General features: G+C 42.5%; 1 protein-coding gene and 1 long non-coding RNA gene across 4 annotated transcripts in view; one reads left to right on the top strand and one right to left on the bottom strand.

Annotated features, from left to right (window-relative positions):
* Positions 1–22165, top strand: part of AOAH (acyloxyacyl hydrolase) — a 168282-nt gene that overhangs the window by 119339 nt on the left and 26778 nt on the right. For all 3 annotated transcript variants that reach the window (XM_086692545.1, XM_025929252.2, XM_086692554.1), the window contains exons 15-16: positions 15283–15319; positions 16057–16131. In XM_086692545.1, coding sequence (XP_086548671.1) covers positions 15283–15319; positions 16057–16131 — 112 coding nt within the window. The remainder of the gene's footprint in view (positions 1–15282; positions 15320–16056; positions 16132–22165) is intronic.
* Positions 1–22165, bottom strand: part of LOC147583126 (uncharacterized) — a 51000-nt gene that overhangs the window by 3767 nt on the left and 25068 nt on the right. The gene's annotated exons all lie outside the window — the stretch shown is intronic.

Below are 22165 nucleotides of genomic sequence, written 5' to 3' on the forward strand. Positions count from 1 at the left end.
ACGATACAGCACATCTGACAATCACCATCAACAGGTTAGACTTGGCATGTAAAGCTAAACCTATTTGCCATCCCTGTGCCATTTCCAATTCACAAGAGTGCTAAGGCTTTTTCCGGGCAGTACAAGTTTTAACCAAATATATGAGCAGGAAATAATGTATGTCTTATCATACATATTCTACACAGAATAAATATTCCGCTAGTCTAAGAACAATATAAGTTTTCTTACTAATGAAATAATAGTTTCTATTTATTACTCTCTTACCAAGTGCTAAGAATACTTTATGTATAATATTTCAGCTTTTTTTTTCAACAAACTGTAAGGCAAGTATCAGTATATGTCTTCAGTTCTATGATACCACTGATTATAATAGCTCAAGGGGGTGTTGAGGGAGGAAAAAGGAAGGAAGAATTACAGTGTACACATTGATTGCAGGACTCAACCCAATGTCAAATGTGCTAAAATGTATTTCTCAGAATTAAGGAATTCTAATGATAGATACCCACACTGTTACAGCTGAGAAAACAGAGACATACAGAGACCAAGAACATGGTCTGGGATCACAGAGAAGGTTGCAGGGCTGGGATCTGTAGCCAGCTTGTTACACCACACTCAGACACCAACAAAGATACTACAGTCACTGGTCTGTGATCTAAGATGATCTACAGAAAGAGCTTGGCCTCACCTCTCTGCAGATGAACACAATGGACAATGTAGTGGAAAGTTAGAATTGAACCTGGCTGTGAATCATCATATACACAAAGTGAATATCAGCCCCTTGCACTTTCTCTTTTCCTTTAGTGAGCTAAACAAACAACCCCAAAGCTGTCAAAAGCTCTCTGTCAATGTATAATAAAACACAAAGAACAAAAACACCTGTGCTCAATATCATGCACTCTAGAAAATAATGGTGAAGAGGCCATATATTTTTATTTAGAAAGACAAAACACTGTCAAAAGAAAAATCGGGATACAAAGTTGGATGGTATAGTTTAATTTATAGTGTATTATTTATTTTTTTTCATTTTTTTAATGTTTATTTATTTTTGAGAGGGAGAGAGGCAGACTGCAAGCAGGGGAGGGGCAGAGAGAGAGGGAGAGACAGCATCTGAAGCAGGCTCCAGGCTCTGAGCTGTCAGCACAGAGACCAAAACAGGGCTCGAACCCACAGACCGTGAGATCATGACCTGAGCTGAAGTTGGATGCTTAACCCACAGAGCCACCCAGGCACCCCTACTATATTTTTTTAAATAAGAGAAAAAACTAGCTTCACATATGAAGATCACAGAAAATATACCAAAATCATTATGTTTGATCAATTATGGATGATCTTTTTTTTATATATACTTTTCTGTTTCCTAAAGATTTTATGTTTACACAGAAATAAACTTAAAAAAAAAAAAAAAAAAACCTAGAAGAAAGTGAGTACAGGAACAGTGAAGGGCTTGCCTGGGATCCCATAGTTGAGGGGTCAGGTTAGGACAGGAACAAGCAATAGGACTCTAAGCTGCACGCTCCCTGTGCCTACAATGCCAGCATTTCCCTCTCTCCCAAGCCCCAGACTTGTCAACTCAACATTACTTTCTACCCACAATGAATGCAGTGATCTTTTGTAAAATCAAAAAGACCAAAGTAAGATGCTCCAAAAATACAAAGCACAATTTGTAGTAGATGCTTCTCCTTTTGTGGTATGCTGTCTTGACAGCATTCCTTTAAAATTCAGATTGTGAAGATGAAACAGGGAAAAAGAGATGGGAGAGAAGCCTAATCATGAAAAAGAAACAGGCATGTCAAAATGGGATCAAAACCTGTGCCTTCTGTCAGAGTTAAGACTAATAAATAGGTGCCAGAGTGTAAGTGGGGGGAGGGCTTATTTCCTTCCTTTTCTTTAAATTTGCAATCCTTAGAAATGCCTAAAATGTAGACGTTGTCTTGTATAACTTCTTTGAAGATGCTCCTTGACTATTTTTCTAAGGATGGAATTCTACAAGGGTTTTTATTGCTGCTGCTGTTGTTATTGTTTTAGTTCCTCATAATTACTCATTATTTAATGTTCTGGTTTTACTTCCAGCCTTTCTTCCTATTTACTGCAGCTTTTCCTCACTATGGGTTTTCTTTGCTATTATGCAGAATGTAACCTGACTAGCTGTGCCAAGTTATTTCAATTACTCCCCAGGGTTTTTATTGGATATAGGAAAAGTCAGCCTTCTACGCCCTGCATATTTATGGCTACACTTATTTTTCAGAACCAGCGAGGGGGCGGGCGGTGGAGAGAGAGGAAGAAAGGAGAAAGAGAAGAAAGAGTTGAATGGAATATTAAAGACTTTCTTAAAAACTGTGTAGTAAGAATTAAAGAAACAGCTCTTAGTTTCATCTTGATGTTTCTGAACAAGACCTGGAAAATGTCTAGAGATACCTCTACCATGAACCATTGCCAGTGATTATAAAGCATTTTAAGATGTACAATGCCAAAGTCATCTTTAAGTTGGGTACTGATTGCCCAGCAAGCTTCCAGCTAAATCTTTACAATGGGCAAAGGCAATTTGCAGCAAACTCCTACAGCTCCCAGCTTGCCCAGAGGACCTGCGGAGCGGGGCCGCATAGGGACAGGGAAAGGGTCAGTACACCTTGTGGTTGGCTGGGTCCTCACAGAATGTCACCTCACTTCTCAGAGATGCAAAGCGATTCCCAGAGAACAAACGGCAGAGTTATCCCACTCTTGTTGCTTCCTAAAATCATCTCATTTCCTTGCCATGTAAACTAGTAGACTGGTTTTGAATTTAGGCGCTGGAATTGGTGTGTGACTTAGACAAATAGTTTAATTTCCCTGGCCTGTTTCTGCATCTATATAGAATGTGGGTCATGGTTCAATGCACACAATTGCCAAAGTTGACCCGGGATGTCACTCTGGGTTGCCTAGACAACAAGCTAGCCCCAGTAGGTCGCCTTCACCCTATTTTGCGGAGGGAAAGGCTGCACCCAAAGTCAGTGAGTGATGGGGTTCGGGGAACAAGCTTTGCCTTGTATGTTTGCCCCTTCTCCAATAAAGCCAATTTTTAAACTACATCACATGACATGCAGAATTCATCACAAAACCCAGATGGGGCCCACTTTGCACAGTGGGGATAATAACAGGACATACTTGAACTTCACAAGGCTATTTAAGGTTGAATGGGAAAAACGCAGTGCTTTCTAAATGTCCATCATCATTGCAAACTCCACTTACCACCTGTCCTATTATTTCCTCAGCATTTTAAAAAATCAGTCACTTTTTCAATGTACATTGTTTCTTAAAAAAAAAAAAAAAGTAGATTTGAAAACACAAAAATACATTTAAAAGATGAACGCCCATGATGGGAAAGCCTGTTGCTCACCGAGTGTAAGGACAGAACAAGGGGACATCTGGGGTTGGGTCTCCAGGCCCCTCGAGACAGCAGTGGGCAGGGTCATGGGTGAGGGGCGGCTGGCTGGACCAGGAGAATCTCACAGAAAAAGAGGGCTCTTCCTCTGGGAGGAAAAGGCTGAGCAAGGGATAAGAACGGGAAATGATTGGAGCCTGGTGGACAGCAGGTCTGAGAGTGACTGAGGGGAGCTGGGGCCAGGAACAGAGGAGAAACGGGCAGGACTTCGAGGGAGCCCTGGGGAATGGGTGCATCCTGGCCAGCGGGCCAGGGCTCCCCTTGCAAGGCTGGAGGAAAGTAGGACAAAGGCAGGATTGGGGTGGAGGGAAGTGAGAGCTACAGTGCGGGGCAGTAAGGATGGGTGGGGCAAAGGACGGAAGCTGTGGGGTAGAAGAGTCTGGAAAACAAGCTTTGACTGGTTGAGCTGGGAGCCCTAGAATATTCTAGAAGGTGGAGGAGCAGATGAAGGTTTTCAAAGATGATCACCTCTCAGAGGCTAGACCTATAAATGTGGATGCCAATCAATATCCATCTGAGAGTCCAGTGAGGCAAACATGGACCCCCCAAACTAACTCTCATACCCATGCTGCGTGTTCCACGTTTGGAGACCTTGGCATTGGGCCTCAAAGCCTCATGCTCAGTAAAGAGTCAGTGAATGCTAGCTTTTATTTCAGCCCTCACTGTCCTTGCCTGATCTCACTGCTCCCATTCACACGTCCAGCAGAGCCAAACTCCTGCCACCTTACACAAGTCCTCTGTTGCTGCCTCTGGTCACCCTTTATTTGGCTTGAAGCTGCTTCAAGTGGAACTTACCAGTGCAATAGTGAGCAATGAGCCCCGAGGGAACCATATTTGTACTCTAGCACTGAGCTCAGCCTCTGCTGCACATAGTAGGGAAAAGTCAAGCCAACACACTTTTTTCTTATAAACTCGAATAACTCTCAGGAGTTACATTTAGCCTTTGAAGAGAAGAAAAGCACACACAGTAATCCTTTGCCAACCTGAATACCTCCACAGTGGGCAAAAGCCATGATTGGCAAGATTATACTTCATTTTTAAAATAAAAGGTAGAAGAAAAACAAATGTTAAAGGAGTATTCAACATGTGTTTTTAAGTAAATAAAAATTCACAAGTCATCCACTTCTAAAATAAACAAGACTCATATGCTTTAAAAGACACACAGATCCCAGCCCCTGAGCCCCCATGGCCACAGCACACAGCCTACAGAGGTGGGCACTCTGACCTACCCGTTCCTGGGCCACGCGTAGCATCTCCACAGTTTCCCAAGGAGACTTTACTAGCCTGGAATGTCTTTTGTCACTGGTAGCCTTCCTCACTTTGATTCTGCAGGTTTAGCAAAACCTTAGTGTAAACCCCTACTTGGGGTCGTTTTGTTTTCAGAAAGTCAAAAGTGCTTACAGGAATTCTGTTTTCCAGGCCTGATCTCCCACACAGTGTGAGGCCACCCCTCTCTGTGCACGCATGTGCTCCCCCACACACCAGAAGTGGGAGCAGGGGACCAGCTGGAAGTATATAGATAAGAAACTTGGAGCATTTTTTAAAAATTTTTTTAACGTTTTTATTTATTTTTGAGAGACAGAGAGACAGAGAACGAGCAGGGGAGGAACAGAGAGAGAGGGAAACACAGAATCTGAAGCAGGCTCCAGGCTCTGAGCTGTCAGCACAGAGCCCCCACGCAGGGCTCAAACCCACGAACCGTGAGATCATGACCTGAGCCGAAGTCAGTTGCTTAACCGATTGAGCCACCCAGGCTCCCCGAAACTTGGAGAATTTTAACATGCTGCCACAGAGCATGTGTCACAGCCTTACCTACCTGACCCCACCTCAATCCTTTTGCTGCAAACCGGATTTGAGCTTGAACTCCACTGCCCCTCCCCCACTCCAAGAACTTGCTGGTTCCCTTCTTTCAGCTTGCATTAAACCTTCTAGAGAATGGGAGAGAATCTGGCAGACCAGAGAAACTAGGGTAAAGGGGCAAAATTCAGGGCAGCGTATGAAATTTATATTCAGGCCATCTACATGGTAAGGTGCTGGGAAGGCTAAGCGGGAGGTGGCGGGAAGCAGAGGGGTGAGGAGCAGAAGCAGAGGGAGGGGAGAGGGAGGAAGAAGAGAGCAGGGTACTACGTGTCCATGACGGCTATGAGCTCAGCTCCGTGCTCCCTCCTGATGGCCGTTCAACTGTTTCTTCTACAAATCACTGCTCTGAGATGAACCCCACAAGATTACCGGCAAAGCAAATCACCTCATTCATGCACCGCAGCACAGTACAGCTCATTCCTGTTGCTCTCCAGTGAAAAGTGAGGGGAGAGGCGAACCCTAAACTCATCTCCATGCTGATATTAAGTCTGCTGGTGTTTTTGAGCACCAGCTGCTGTAGTAGGCACAAAGGATACATTAATGGATGCATGACCACATTCAGGTCCTGACCTCTCACTGGCTGGCTCCATAGCCTCCGTGAGTCCCTCCCTGTTCTGAGCCTCAGTTTCCCTCTGTGTAAAATAAAGGACTTTAACCAGATAATCTGAACTTCCATCCAAGCTCCATGACTCTGAAATTCTAAATCAGACTGTTTTAGACCAGCAATCTTCAGGGTCACTCCATGGTTAAGTGTTTTGTTTTTAATCTGATTTGTTGCTCATATTTAAAACTCGAGAGCTCTTGCATAAAAATCCCATTTTTATCTATCTCTGAAAATCAGCAGTTCTGGCAACACAGCCACACCCCTGCCTGGCAACGATTGGTTGGAGCTGAGTAGTGGCCTGCCCTTCAGGTGGACTATGGGCTTAGCTGCCTGGCCCTTGTGGCCATTTGAGGCTTCGGACCCCCTCCCAAGTCTTAAGTGGCCAGGGACTGTGAAAGTAAAAGTAGGACTTCAATGTACAGCAAGTCAAAAGTGGGAAGAGCTCCTACAAGGTGACCAGGCCCGGGGTGAGAAGCAGAAGGAGAGAAGACGCTTCTGGGGGATGTTCTAATAAGAGTGAACATGAGAGAACCATCCATCCTGCTGTTAGACTTGCAGAGATTTGCCAGAAAGCAGCTTGCTTCCTCAACAAGCAAGAGAACTGTCGAAGGAGCTTGCCTTGGACACAGAAACACCACCATTCAGGCCTTGCTCCAAGCCAGAAAGAATACATCGATGTCTTTTCAGGCCCTGGCCAGCTAATCGTGTGTTCTACCTGGGGAATACCATCTAGGAGGGACCATTGGTCAGGGCATGATTCCCCAGGAGCATCCATTAGCAGGATGGGTGGATTTAGCTGGAGAGGTTTGGAGGTTGCTGTTGTTATTACTACTTTTATAGATTTTAGCTGACATTAAGTACTGCAGGCTTAGTTCAGACTGCTTTAACAACAACAACAACAAACATAGACTATCTTATAAATGACAGAAACTTATTTCTCACAGTTTTAGAGTCTGGAAGTTCAAGATCAGAGTGCTAGCAGGGGGAGTTCTGGGTGAGAGCCCCCTCCCGGGTTGCAAACTGCTGACTTCTCCTTGTATCCTCTTGTGACATGGCAGAAAGAAAGCACCCTAGCTTTCTGCCTCTTCTTAAAGGGCACAGATTTGATTCATGAGAACTCCATCCTTTGAACCTAATTACTTCTCAAAGGTCCCACCTCCAAATACCATGATGATGGGAATTAAGTTCCAACGTATGAATTTTGGAGGGACACAAATATTTAGTTCATAAAATGTACCTTCTCTCACCCAGACACTATGCTAAGTACTTTGCATACTTTATCCCCATTTAATCCACAAAGCAACCCTATTTTAAACAGGTGAGGAGGGGCGCCTGGGTGGCGCAGTCGGTTAAGCGTCCGACTTCAACCAGGTCACGATCTCGCGGTCCGTGAGTTCGAGCCCCGCGTCAGGCTCTGGGCTGATGGCTCGGAGCCTGGAGCCTGTTTCCGATTCTGTGTCTCCCTCTCTCTGCCCCTCCCCCGTTCATGCTCTGTCTCTCTCTGTCCCAAAAATAAATAAACGTTGAAAAAAAAAAATTTAAAAAAAAATAAATAAAAAAAAATAAACAGGTGAGGAAACTGGGGCTTAGATAAGTTTAATAACTCACCCAAAGTCCATTAGCTCATCAGTGGTAGAGTGGCTCATCGTACAAGCCATGTCAGAGAGTGTCTATGTCTGCTCCCAACCATGCCATGCTGTCCCTCTTTCAGATTCTGGCTTCTAAAGCCACTATCTTCACTTCACTGTCACACTGTCAAGATGACCCATACCTGCCCAGAGGCAGCTGAACATCAGAATTAGATACCTTGACCCAGCACTCTGTTAGCCTTCCCTCTTTATCAAAAGTGGTCCTCTCAGAAAGGGAGAGGCAAGAAAAAAAAGTAAAAGAAGGATGAAGAAACAAACTAGAAATGAGTATTAATCCAGGTAGAGCTGAATTCAGTTACACATACAAGAACATATTATTTTTATTATCACTTCCCCCCACCATGATCTCTATTCTCTAACAAAACAGATTTTGTGGCTTTAACTAGCTGTCTGAGCACTTGCTATTGTATTCTTGACAAAAATGCACAACATGAATTTAATTAGGAGGAAACATAAGACAAACCCAAATTGAAGGGCATTCTATAAAATAATTGGTCAGTACCCTTCCAAAGTGTCAAGGTCATAAAACTTTGAAGAATTAGCCCAGGTTAAAGGAGACTGGGCTGACATAAAACTAAATACAATATGTGATCCTGAGTTGGAATGACCCAGAAAGTGTTGGATCTGAGTTGGACTGACCCATGAGTGGGACAATCAGTGAAATTTAAATAGGTCTATAGATTTGACAACAGTATTGAATTTCCTGATCTTGATAACTGTACCATGACTGTGAAAGATGTTCACTTTCAGGGAGTTTGGATAAAAGATATGTGCAAATGCTTTGTTCTATTTTTGCAACTTTTGTAAACTATTTCAACCTTTGAAAATTATGTTAACTTCTTGGAAATGATTTTAAAATGGAAATTTTAAAACAATTTTTTAAAAGCCACAGAGCACAGGAGAGAAGCAAAGAAATTATCTTGCCAAGCAGAAGTAGGCCCTCAGTAAGTATTTAGTAAACCCAAACACTGGGTCAAGTTTTTAATCTCAACCCAGAATGTTGGGAGGCAATGAGAGAAATTATTTATAACAAAACAACTGGGATGTTTCTATTTGGGAGCCATGATGCAGTGTGCTCACAGCAAAAAAAAAAAAAAAAAAAAAAAAAAAAAAAAAAAAAAAGCCAGGTTTTAATACCAGTTTTTGAGTTGCTTGATCTAAAAGGTAAATGCAGATATGCTCAATGCCTGCAAGGTATCAAAACTTCCTATTTATCCTAAGGACCAAATGTATCTCCAAGATACACTGTTTGATTTTAATAGAAACTTTTGAGTTAAAAACATTTCAATTTGATACATTTTGTATAGAGGGGCAATTTCCCTCCTTATATTAGGAGGATTTATTCCCATTTTTAATATTTTCAAGGTTTTCAATCTCAAAGAATCATTAAACAGTGGAGACATTCTGATCCAAGTGGAACTATTTCTTAGCACTTATCTACGCAGCCCTGCCTGGCTTCTCCTTGTTCCATGCAACTCATCTAGATAGAAGCAGGGCACCTGACAATGATTATAATGTGAAGAGAATGAGTTTTCATTTCTTCTGTTAGGTCAAGATTTCCATCCTGTACCTCTTGGATCTGCCCACCTACAGAAGGCAAATTCAGAAGCAAATATCTTCTACTTTTTTTATGTAATTGTCAGTGGCAAAGGTTGCTGAAGTCTTAGGGGGTCTCCTTTCAATAGATCCCCCCTTTTTTAAATGTTTAAACATTTATTTTTGAGAGAGAGTGTGCACATGGGGGAGGAGCAGCAAGAAAGAGAGAGGGAGAGAGAGAATCCCAAGCAGGCTCTGTGCTGTCAGCACAGAGCCCAACATGGGGCTCAAAACCATGAACTGTGAGATCATGACCTGAAATCAAGAGTCAGACTAAGCCACCCAGGGGCCCCTCAGTAGATCTCTTTCGTTTAGGGTTTGAGATAAAGGACATTGTGGGGAAAGCTCCCTGCTACTTGTGTTGATAGCTTAAATGAATTTGCCATGTTTTTTTATCAGCTCCAAAGCATGCTGGGATGTGCCTTTTACCTTTGGTCTTCTCTTACTTCCCATCCTCTCATTTTCCACTTGATTTTGCCCCCACTACTCCCTCTGTTTCCTCTCCGATATTGTAATAGGTGCTAGAAATAGAAAGATGGACAAGACAAAGCCCCTGCCTTCAAGGAGATCATAACTACACGGAAAAGAGAGACAAATAAGGAGATAATCAGTGTTCTTCTGAAATGACACTAAAATAGAGGTAGGTTGAGGTCTCTGGAGGTGAGAGATATTTACCTCTGCCTGGAGAAGGAGAGGAAAACTTCACAGAGAAGGTACGTTTGAGCAGACTTCCCTGCAGGAAAAAAAAAAAAATAGGAATCCAAAAAGCAGAGGGAGATGGTAACTCAGTGCAAAGAGGCTCCAAGGGCAAAATATCTTTGAGAAAGAGGAAGAGAGAAGTTCAGCGTGGCTGAGGGATGCTTGTGAAGCTGTGTCAAGTTATGAGACTATGAGGGAGATCAGAGCCATTCTGGGAAGGCTATTATATTCTTTTAAAAAATATATGTTTGGGGGAATCATTTATCTAGCTTGTCACAGAAATTCAGAACCACACTTGTGAATTTGAAAGCATTTTCAGTAGTAGAAACACCAGCAAAAACTGTCACAACAATTATTAAGTGCCTACTATTTTGAGCTCAAGGTCAATGTATTAGTCTGAATGTTTCTACTTATTGCAAGCAACATTTTTAGAGAAAAGGAATTTAAATTTCTTATGGCTGATTTTTTAACTGGATGTATACACATCATACTCTTCAAAATGCTTCCTCAATTATAAAAATACGAGCAAAATCTGCATTATTTAAAATCTAATGAAAGTTAAAAAACATTATTAGATTTACTTTATGTCTGTGTATGATGGCACATTTTCCATGAACATTTTATACTCTCTATAACGCTTCTTAGGTTTCTGGTTCTGGGTACAATAGAGTAAGTATGCTCCACCCAGCCTGCCCCCCTGAAAGCTGCTATAAAGCCTTGTCAGAAAGTATGGAGCAGGTGCTAGAAGACTCTGAAAAGTAAATAGTAGCAGATCGATTGAAGAAGAAGACCAGAATGAGTACCACCAAACCAGCAGTGAGATTAGCATTTTATTGTCTTCTGATATCTCCCGACCTAGTCTCAAGGCTCCCCAAAACCCAGACGTGGACAGAGGCACAGAGAAAAAAACCTTCAGTTCTCACTCAGGAAGTGGGAAAGGGGTCTCCTAGCAGCGATAGGGTCTCATAGAAGAATGAATAATATAATTCACATATTCTCATATAGGAACTAAAATGATCTAGTTCAATCATTACTAATGTGTATTGTTAAATTGACATCTGAAATGGATTACCGCTTACTAGCTGTAGGACCTTGAGCAAGTCTCTTTCTGCCCCTGGGCCTCATCTGGAAAGTGGGCTGCCTGATCACATGCTCTTGGAGGTCCCACCTGGCACTGATGCCCCAAGACTTCACACATGACCTTTAAGGAGCATCAAGAGGCAGAGTTATGAAGCTAATGATATTCTAGCTTGAGGGCCTCCCAAGCTTGGTGACCATAGGAATTTGTAAAATTTTCCAACTTAAGATATCTAACCACAATTGGTTCAGACCCTTCTTTCTTCCCACTTTGGCTTCCCTTTATGTCAGGTCTCATTTTTCTGTTTTGTGTCCTTTTCCTTAAAGAGGATTCTTTATAATTTCTTCAAATTATATAAGCTTTAGAACTTGAAACCTGGATCTTCACTTGTCCTATTCAGACAGTTATAGCAAAATGGCCTTAAACTTGGGATTTCTTTCTGCATCATGTATAAAAAAGCATCAAATATTTTATCGGAAATTAATTAACAAGTTATTGTCTTCGAACATCAAGAAAGGAAACACCTAGTTTTCTTTCAGTGCACAGCTTAACACTTCTTCAGGGCTTCTCTGAATCCTCACACTTTATGTTCATTATTTGCCTCAGAACTATAAACTTCATAAAAATAGGGACTGTATCTGTTCTACTTACTGATGTGTCCCCAACATCTATTGCAATGCCTGGCACACAGGAAGTAGTCCATAAGTGTTATCAAATTAATGCATTAATTTCTGAAGACCTGTTATATTTAAATATACTTCATCTTTTCCCATGAATAATTTGAGACAGAGCACTTCTGTTCTGGGCCAGGCACAGAAAGTTACAAGCTCATTTAGAAGACCATGAAAAGCATCTTACCAGTTGATCTGAATGCCCAGAATATGAAGGAATTGCTGCTATGGTCAACACTGATCCAGGAGTGGAAATGTACACTGAAATTTATTTATGGGAGAACAACCAATGCTGAGATTATGTGAAACCCTTCTTCTCTCCTTGCAGTGCACAATTCCTCATTTAAAATGCAATGAATGAGGGGTTCCTGGGTGGTTCAGTCGGTTAAGCTTCTGACTCTTGATTTCAGTTCAATTCAGCTCAATGTGAGTCATGATCTCACAATTTGTGCAGAGCCTGCTTGGGATTCTCTCTCTCTCTCTCTCTCTCTCTCTCTCTCCCTCCCTGTCTCTCTCTCTCTTTCTTCCTCCCTCCCTCCTCTGCCCCTCCTCCCCTCTCTCTCTCTCTCTCAAAATAAATAAATGTTAGGAAAAAAGGCACTAAATGAGCCGGAATTCAGATTCTGATGGCCAAAAAAGACCCCCTTCTTCCTTTAATTGGGGAAATAATTCCTTTAATTCTCCATTGGACCACTTCAATGAATAAATAAAATGTCCCTATTTCATAGTCACACCTTTTCCATTTCTCTGAACTATAATTGTAGAGACCAGACTATGGATCTCTTAAGGGTAGTTACAGTTCTTCAAATGTCCCCCTTGTTTTGCCACATCCCACAGGCTAGGGGCTGTCTTTCTTTCCTGCTCACATCTTCCAGTTCCAAATGCTTCAGTATTTTCTACAACAGCAGCAGTAAAATCAGCAGCTGAGAAGAAGTCTATATACAAGAGGAGGAAGACAAGAGGGCTTGGGAGGGAGAGAGACAGCAAATGTTGATGGGGCTTAAAAAAGGTAGCAGGACAACAGGAAACGGGAATTAAGAAGACAGAGTGATGTGGAAATTACCTAATTACATAATTTCATAAAACTGAGATTCCCAAAAGGAAATATAAATCATGGAAGGCACAACAACTCTGGAAACAGAAAATTCTGTGCTCATATTATAAATATTCAGCAGAAAAAAAAACCCTTAACATTTGAGTAAAGAAGAGTAGGCATGTTCTCTCCCCTTGAGTGGAAGTTTGTGATTGTTGTTTTGAAATTCGCCACACCCAGTTGCAATTGGCCTGCCATCCTTGTCCTGAGCAGCAAAGGGATGTGGGTGGTGTGGGCACTGGGAGGGGGCGGCCCATGTGGCAAGCCATGACAGGTTTTCATTTTCATTTCCCTCCAGCTCTGTGGGTGCTCAGCACCTCAAATTCCCAGCTGCAGTCTGGATAATGAGGAAAATTATTGGCCTGACCTGGTCCTTTAATTTTTTTCCCACTCATGGCTTGAGCTTTCATTAGTTTTCATTTCTCATTAAAAGAAAAATCAAAGAGTGAGAATTAAACACCTCTTGATTGTTATCCTATTGAAAATGGGAAGTTGAGAGTCATGGGGCTGGAACTGAATGAAAGGCCAGCCAATGAGATGAGTGAGACACCATGGGATATGTCAGCAGGCAATGGCTGCCCTCCTTCTCTTTCCTCTTGAGAACGATGGGAACCCTCTAACACCCAGAAAGTCTTTGAGTCTGTACATTTAGGACTCAGTGTTGTAAAATCTGGCACATTCTCGTTGGGTTTGGATGGGCATTAAAACTTTCACCAGCACTCAGTTATGTGTTTACCCCCTTTAAATGCTGCTCCTCAGACATAGAGTCTGCATCCAACCCATTTGTCAACTCCCTACTGTATGTCAGGCACATGGTAGGTGTTCAGCAAACCAATGGAGAGGGTGAATGGATGCATGCATGCGGAGATGAATTGACTGCTCTTAATTTCTATGTTTGTGTTCATGTCAAATGTACCCTGCCTCACTAACATAAAGGGAATAAAAAAACAGTATGACAGTTCCTCAAAAAAAAAATTAAGCATAGCATTGCCATATGGTCCAGCAATTTAAATTAGGTATATACCTAAAAGAATTGAAAGCAGGGACCTAAACAGATACTTGCACACCAATGTTCATAGCAGCATCATTCACAATAGTCAAAAGGTAGAAACAAACCAAGGGCCTATCAACGGATGAATGTATAGATCCATACAATGGAAACTTATTCAGCCTTTAAAAAAGTGGATATACTAACACATGTTACAAATGAACTATGAAAACATTATGGTAAATGGAATAAGCCAGGCACAAAAAGACAAATATATTATGATTCCACCTATATGAGGGACCTAGTTATTCCTTAATGAGTATAAGTCTTCAATTTGGGATGCTGGAAAAGTTCTGGAGATGGATAATGCTGATGGTTGCATAATAATGTGAATGTACTTAAAGCCACTTGGATGCTCAAAAAAGTTAAAATGGTGAAGTTTATGGGTGGTATATTTAACACAAAAAAAAAGGGAAATAAAGCAACATCCATTTAATGTGCTGACATTCCTGAGTCAACCAAGGGAACATCAGCACTGCCCATATAGCTTGATTGTACTGCACTTGAAGAAGAGGCTGTCACTTTGTGGTCACACTGATTCAGGGAAACATGGGCCATCATGGCCTTCATGGCTGTGCACTCCCCTTTTCTCTTTGCAGATCTCTAAGAACACTCACTGACTCTGTCATAAGATGCACCTGTCCCCAGGCTTCTAAGGCTGGAAATTGTAGGAGAATCTTCCTCGTCCCTTGTCACCCAGCTGATGATTACTCGTTACTGCCGGCCAGCCTCCAAGGGACAAACTAGCAATAAACCTATATGGGTTCACTCTTTCTAGACTCCCAGCCTAAAGGAGCAGTGCCAGAGCTCAGCATTACAGACAGAAGGGACTGGGTTTAAGCAGCTCTCCATATTATTAGTTGTGTGGCTTTAGGCAAGTCACTTAAGTAAGCCTCACTTTTCTCATCTATAAAATGGGAATACTACTATACCTACCTCACACAGTTGTGCCAAGGTGTAAATGAACTAATAATATAAGTACCTAACAGTGTGTCCACAATAAAATGAGTATCCAATAAATACAATTTTCACATAAGAGATACATTACAGGTGGTAGCAAGGAGAGGGGGAGGGTGGTCATTCATCACAGGAGTTTACATATATCAGCTGTACAATCTGAACCTTGAACAGACCAGCCAGCCAGGAGGAGCCTCAGGAGTGAGCAGGGATCCCAGCAGGTGATTAACTGGGGCTTTCTAAGGAGATGGCTAGTTCTCAAAGAATCCTTTTTGACTTCTTCTCATCCCTCACCTGATGATCTTTGGAGTAGTTTCTCTTTGGTGATAGATGTATATCATGTTCTCACATCTACTAGAAAGCTTACTCATTCATGCTTAGGAAATATCTTGAGACTTGGAAATCCAAAGAATTTAGGATCATGTTGATATAATGCCACATAAACAGAAAACTCTTTAAGGAGAATGAAGCTTTCCCATCTGTGTGATGGTGCAGACAATGTCTGGTTGCACAGTGATGCTTCTTCCATGATTTCAGTCAATCAGACTATCATCCCAATCGTGTTGAATTGAGCTCACTACCTTTAATTATTGTCTTTTAATTATTCAGGTGCATCTTCCCAAAACCTGGACAGACTTATAGAAAGGTAAGTGAAAGTGGGATATAAGAAGTTGTTTTTAGATTGGGTTTCTGATTTAAAAACAAAGAATGAAAACCCTCTGTGGCTACGCTGTAATCACTTGTACTGAGTACCAGTACCTTACTAGCCACTCCCAAACATTGGGACATTATCACTTCTTGGACCCGTGGGCATAGGAAGTGATTAATTTGCATATGTTCTTTAAGAAGAATCATAAAAAACGCATACAAAGGGGATCAAATTTAGGTCTGGCCAAAGTTGCTGAACAAAAGACCAAAAAAATGTATTTCATTTTCTTGCTTTATGTGCTCATTTTGAGCTTAAAATTCAGAAGCAAGGCCCTGGGTTCCCAGAGAGAAAGCTTGAGAAAACCTTGAATTTGAAGTTCAATACACAGATGTTGGGATGTCCTACAAATCTGGACAGAAGTAACCAAGTAACACTTGATGAAAAACGCTGGGAAAGGTCCTAAAAAGATGGCATCACGTGTGCCTCCTGGAGACTTCAATCCACTCTTCTCAATTCTGTTTACTTCTGTGGTCTTTCCCTAATGGGGAAGTGGGTTACAGATTATACAGAAGAAGAGGGAAAGAGAATGGTGGTACTGGAATGAAAGAAAAATAGCAAAATGTTATCCAAAAGGGGGGCCACGCAAAGATCCTTTCACAGATCCAGGCTGTGACATCAGTTCCAAAGCACGGCTTCTGAGTGTTTGCCATTCATATCCCATCTATGTTTCTCAGTTTGTCCAGAGACCCACTGTTGGATCATCCAGCCATCATTATATATGCCATGATTGGAAACGATGTCTGCAATGGGTGAGTTATGGAGAAAAAAAGTTTTAAATTCTTGGACTCTGGATTCCTTGTCCTCCACTGCACTCCACTGCGTCCCAGTACCTGCAGTTGAGTTGAATTTCTCTGTCTTAGCAAGTCCCAGACATATGTGAAATCAACGGAACCAACCTGTAAAGCTGAAAGGCCCTTTTAAAAAGATCTGATCCATTAATTCTCTGTTCCAACTCACAACAAATGGGTATGTCATGCTACAAGTTCTCAATTGTAGCACAAGATAGATGCTGCTACTAGCCAAGAATCCAAACTGAATATAACGGCCTTTTAAATAAAATAAGGCTGAATTTCTGCTACCCCATAAGAATAGCTTCCTCACTTATATTCTGATATAGGTACTCATGGCAGAGACAGCATAGGCTTAGAGCATTTGCAAAAGGATTGTGTATCATTTATGGCCAATTTTATGTATGCCCATGGCCCACAGTAAGAAAGCAGTTTTGCTAAACTGCTAATATCAGTAGTGATTTCAAAGTGTTGAATGCCTTAGTTCCCCCACACCATTTTGGAAGGTTTTTCAAAAATTGTGTGTACCCCTAAGAATATGCTGCACATGTGAATGCCATCTGTCCTGTGATTGTGGCCAAAAAGAAAAAAAAAAAGGTGAGATCAGATCTAGAACAACTCCCCAGTAGCCACCCACCCACCCACCATTTTAGAAAACAGAAAAGCAGAGCCAAGAGACATTATGTGACTTGCTTGATTAATTGATTAATGGCAGAGCTGGCCTCCAAGCCAAGTGGTACTAGAAATAGGTCATTCTACTCACTGCCCACCCTTTGCTTTCACTCACCAAGCTTTCTAAGTCTGTGTTAAAGACCCAGTTCAATGTTATGAAAACGTGTTTGCCCTCACCAATAACTCCACAAGTTGTGAGAGCCCTGGAACTCTCACAGTGAAGGAGCTGTAAACTTAATTAGTGAAGTGAGTTCAGGCCAAGAGATACCATGCTGTCCTGCAAAGATATTGAGTGCCAGACCCTGCTTTGGCACACCTTGGGCTGGTTTACCACCCTCCCCAGAACCCTAAGACTCCCAAAGCAACACACTGGGGACCAAAGTCCCAACCTCTGCGATGAGCCACATGGAACTCTCTGGTAAATAGCAAACACCCACAAAACTTTCCATGAGCCAAGAGCTGCACCACTCTGTATTATCTCATCCCCACAGCAGCCTTAAGACAAAAGTATGATTGTCCCCAATTTACAGATGAGGAAACAGTTTCAGCAAGGTGAAGGAACTCACTAATACTGAATGAGTAGCAAGTTTGAGATGCAGACCAGGTTCTCTGACTCAGTTCTGTGCTCTTTCCACAATCCACACTTGCCTTATTTGCTTTCTTTGAGACAGTCGCTTTTTGAAAAGTATGTATTAACGACCTATGATGTGCCAAATGCTGTGCCAGGCTCTGGGGCGTTATGGCAAACAGGCCACAGTGCCTGACCACAAGGAGCTTCTAGAAGGAGAAGCACTGAGCTTCAGGAACCCCAGTCCCATCACCAAACAGACTGAACCCATGTCAGACCAGCCAGTGCCCTGCTAGCCTCTGGATCATATTCCCCTGGGGGGGGGATAGAGAGCAAACCAGTGATACTGAGTAAAGAACACCTGCGGAAAGCGGCTTTGACTCCAAGAGTCCAAACCCCTGAAACTGCACTTTTGCAACAGAACCTGCTTACTCAGAGGCCCTTCCAGCCCAGTCCTGCTTTTCCTTTTCCAAAGAGCCAAAGGGCAAGGCAGACATCAGCCAGAGACCTGTGCCAGCCGCTCCCCCCGCCAGGGATCTGGGCAGAGAAGCAGCAAGCATTTGGGTGAAAGAACAGTGTTGGCAGTGTGGGATGTCCCTGTGGTGCCCACTTTGCAATGTCCTGTGGTGGGGTTAGAAAAATAAAGGCAGATGGCAGCTATACCTCCCCATCTGCCAGAACGTCAAGGTGGAGTAGACAACCCAAAATGAGCAAAGCAATTTCATAAAAAGCTCAAGCTAGCAATGAGTTGCATAATAAGTCCGTCCTGGAACAAGTTTGGGGATATTTGCTTGACTTTTCTCTTTTCTTTCTTTCTTTTTTTTTTTTTTTTTTTTTTACATGAGGATGCTAGCTAGCATGTACTGAAATAATGTAGCTATGTGCTTCTTTCTCAATTCACTCAACTCATGCAGTTACTCAATGAATACTTGTTAAATGAATGAAGGCCAGGATTGGAAGACAGCTTTTAGTATCTGGAATTTAAGAAGAAAGGTAACATAGACACATCCAGCTTTCTCATTGTGATTGTAGTCAATTTGGCCAAAGCTAACCCAGCTTCCCCTGGCCTTTCCTGTCACTGCCCTTAAAAGCTATGGAAGGTCAATGATACAGAAGGAGAAAAATTCCTGGAAATAGGGAAGATTTGGGTGAGCTACAGCAGCAGAACCTTGCAGGGGCAGCATGGGAAATGGGAATGTCCTTAAGGGCCTCACATCATAAACCCTTCCTCCGCCCCCATCCCAACATGACATCCCTGACAAGAACATTGCAATTGTCAGCAATGTGATAGAATTTTGAAAACATCCAGTACTATCCACATCGATTGACATGGTCCATTTTTCTTTATAGTCAACCTAGAAATAATTAACTGTACGTTTTTCACCTAATGGAAAGAACCAGGGCCCCCCTATGACAGGTTGTCTGCCTCCCCTGCCCCCAAGCATTATTTTTTTGTCTGCAATGTCAGTGTTTCTGATGTCACCTAGGGCAGATGATCAGCACTGCATTAAGAAGAAACCAGTCAATGTGCTGGTAGGTACCAACGTGCTCCCCAGGGAGAGGGAAACAATCCATTCTATCTACTCAAATGGTAGGAAAACCGACAGGGAAAGAAATGCTCAGAGCATTTCTATCTCCCGGCCTCCTCAGTTGAGGCATGGGTGGCCATGGGAAGGCTAAGGAGGTTCCCAAGCAGCCAGCATGCTCCAAGGCACACCCACTTCCAGGGACCCAGGATCTCTAGGCATGAGGTAGTGCGGGCCCAGTGCGTTCCCATCTCCTTCCCAGTCTATGGCAAGACGCCTCTTAGAGGGGGGGTGAGTGCGAGGCCAGAGATGTGATTACAACTGGCTGGCCTGCAGAAAGGGCTGACTATATTGCCTGGCCGCTTAGAAGCTCAAATGCTAGCTGTGCATGAGGTCCGAGCACTCAGTCATGACAAGCCTCTGGGCTTTCGCTCAGGTTCTGGGAACTATTTTCCACAGAGGCTGTTTGCCTTCATCCTTAGGAGGGAGCACATCTCTCTGGCATCAGCCAGATGAAATCTGGCTGGAATAGCTGCCAGGGTAATGAAAAGATCACAGCCGGCCCTGCACCCAAGTCACGGGGCTTATTTTCATGATCAGACACAATTCATTAGGACAAGGACAGGCTCTGAGCCACCCAGGAGGTGAGACTCTTTGTCTTTCCCCTGCCGTGTGTTCCTGACCTTTGAAAGCACAGCCGAGGGCACCGGCTGCTCTCTCATCATTTTCCCTAGTGGAAGCCTCACATGTCCCAGGCTTTCCCTCTGTGAGCTCAGCTCCCCTAACCCCTCACCTCTCCGTCTGGGTGACTGGCAGGAGCTCATCAGTGAGTGAGAAGGGGTGCAGGGCGCTGGGGTGTGCAGGCAAATCCAGGCTGGCAGAGTGGACCCCACACAGGCTCCAGAAAACGTGGGTTGAAGAGGGTTAGACGCTTGCAGTTCAGCCCATTCAACCTTTGGTGGACATCAGAGAAGGCCTAAGAGATGTTTCCCAAACCACTGGAACTGTGGTCTCCAAAACGCTAATGCTAATTCTCCTCAAAAACCACCAGAGGAGAAACAGTACCCAGACCAAAATGGCATTGAGGATTTTTCAGGGACAGAGTCAGAAGGCACCTTGTATGGCATCCAGAAGAAGTGACCCACCACCTATCACTTAGACCCATGTGCCCTTGCCTGAACTGAGAATCCATTAATTTGGAGGTCCCTATCTGGCTTAGTGGGTAGAATATGTGACTCTTGATTTTAGGGTCATGAGTTCAAGCCCTACATTGGGCCTAGAGCTTACTTAAAAAAATTTTTTTTAAGAATCAGTTAATTTGGGGGCACCTGGGTGGCTCAGTCTGTTAAGCATCTGATTTCTGCACAGGTCATGATCTCACAGTTTGTGGGTTTGAGCCCCACATCAGGCTCTGTGCTGACAGCTCAGAACCTAGAGCCTGCTTCAGATTCTGTCTCCCTCTCTCTCTGCCCCTCCCCCTCCCCCCTCTCAAAAATAAATAAACATTAAGAAAAATTTTTAAAAAATCAGGTAATTTTGCTATGCACATCGAAGGGTTTGATTGACAATGCACATATCAATGTGCTGTACATGATGGAGCAAAGATGACTGGAGAATGTTCCATCATCAACACCAAGGCTTCCATTTTGATTTCACTGAGTAATTAGTAATTTGGGTAATGCTTGGTTCAGTTATGGGGTGCTGGTGCAAAAGCACAAATTAGCTCAGATTCTTTGTTATCATCAGGGCTGTGTCTCTAGCCAAAAAATAATCATTAAATAGGGAGTTTGGGAGACTTTTCTCCATCTTAACTCATCTTGGCTTTATGTGAGTGGAGAGCCATAGCTCAGCATAATTGCTTCGTGCCAAAGTGCTAGTGTATCAGCAGGAAAAAACAAAAAAACAAAAAACTGAGGTACCAAGGCAAAAGTTAATAAGCACTATGTGGTACCCTTACTGGTGATTGAACATAGGGTATAGACACCCAGCTTGCTTCCCTTTCATCCTCACTGTCACATTCAACACACACAGTGAAATAAAACCAGTTACTCTGGGTGGGTCCTCCTGCATTGAGCAAACCCACAAGGCAGCCTAAATCCCCTTCACAAACTGAGATCCTTCTAGCACTTCTACACATATGCAAGTCAAGCCAAAACCCCTACCCAGCCTTCTGCGTTTGGTAGGTATGCAACCTATTGTCAAATCCTTATGAGAGCTTTATATGCAAATTAGGAAGATTTTTACTCATAAAGTAGTATGTTTTTTCCCAAGGTAAAAAAACATGAATTTAGCAGTCTGTTCTATATGCTAGGGTAAAATAGGACAACGTTTTCTTTCCTTCTTTCTTCTTTCTTTCTTTTCTTTTCTTTTCTTTTTCTTTTATTTGGAGGGGGAGGGGGGTCTAAGAAACCTGTTATGTAGTGTAGAAGCATGTATATAATCCACAACTAACACCCTACCCACAAACCCTAAATCAGACTTTCTCTGCCTTTTTCTCTGTATGGGTACATATTGCTTGTCACAAATTAGCCAAAGTGAACCTCGCATCCGGGATCAACCTGTCCCTTCTGGATAGCAGCAATTTAGAAAGTGATTTTATTTGACTAAGTGAACTTAGTGGGGGAGGGGGGGGGTGGAAATGACGTAAATTACAATGCTTTCTGCTCCTCCCATTAAAATTTAGGTAGAGTCCAGTTCCCCCCCCTTACTTTAGAAAGAATAAAAATAATATGAGAATCTGTTTTATTGTTGTTATTTTTCTGATTACAAAATAACATCTGTTATGAAAAGTTCAAATAATACAGGGCATAGGAAGTGAGTTTCCCCAACATCACTGCCTACCAACCACCCCCACCACCTTGCTCCAAGCTAACCAATGGAAACAGTTTAACGTATTTGCATCCAGATTTTGTCTATGCAAATTCTAATTTACGGACTGATTAATGCTCATTGAAATGAAATAATATTATGCTTACTACTCTATAATTTGTTCTTTTCAATCAACAATACTTTTCCATGCTAACACCTACAGATTACTTCATTATTTAAAAAAATTTTTATTTTATTGAGATGAAATTTACATAATATAAAATTAACCTTTTTAAAGTGAACAATTCTGGGGGTTGTGGGAGGGGGGATGGGCTAAATTGGTAAGGGGCATTAAGTAATCTACTCCTGAAATCATTGTTGCACTATATGCTAATTTGGATGCAAATTTAAAAAAATTAAA

Source organism: Puma concolor, chromosome A2 (genome assembly GCF_028749965.1).
Source record: "Puma concolor isolate L17-30 chromosome A2, mPumCon1.1.hap2, whole genome shotgun sequence".
Taxonomy (NCBI): Eukaryota; Metazoa; Chordata; class Mammalia; order Carnivora; family Felidae; genus Puma; species Puma concolor.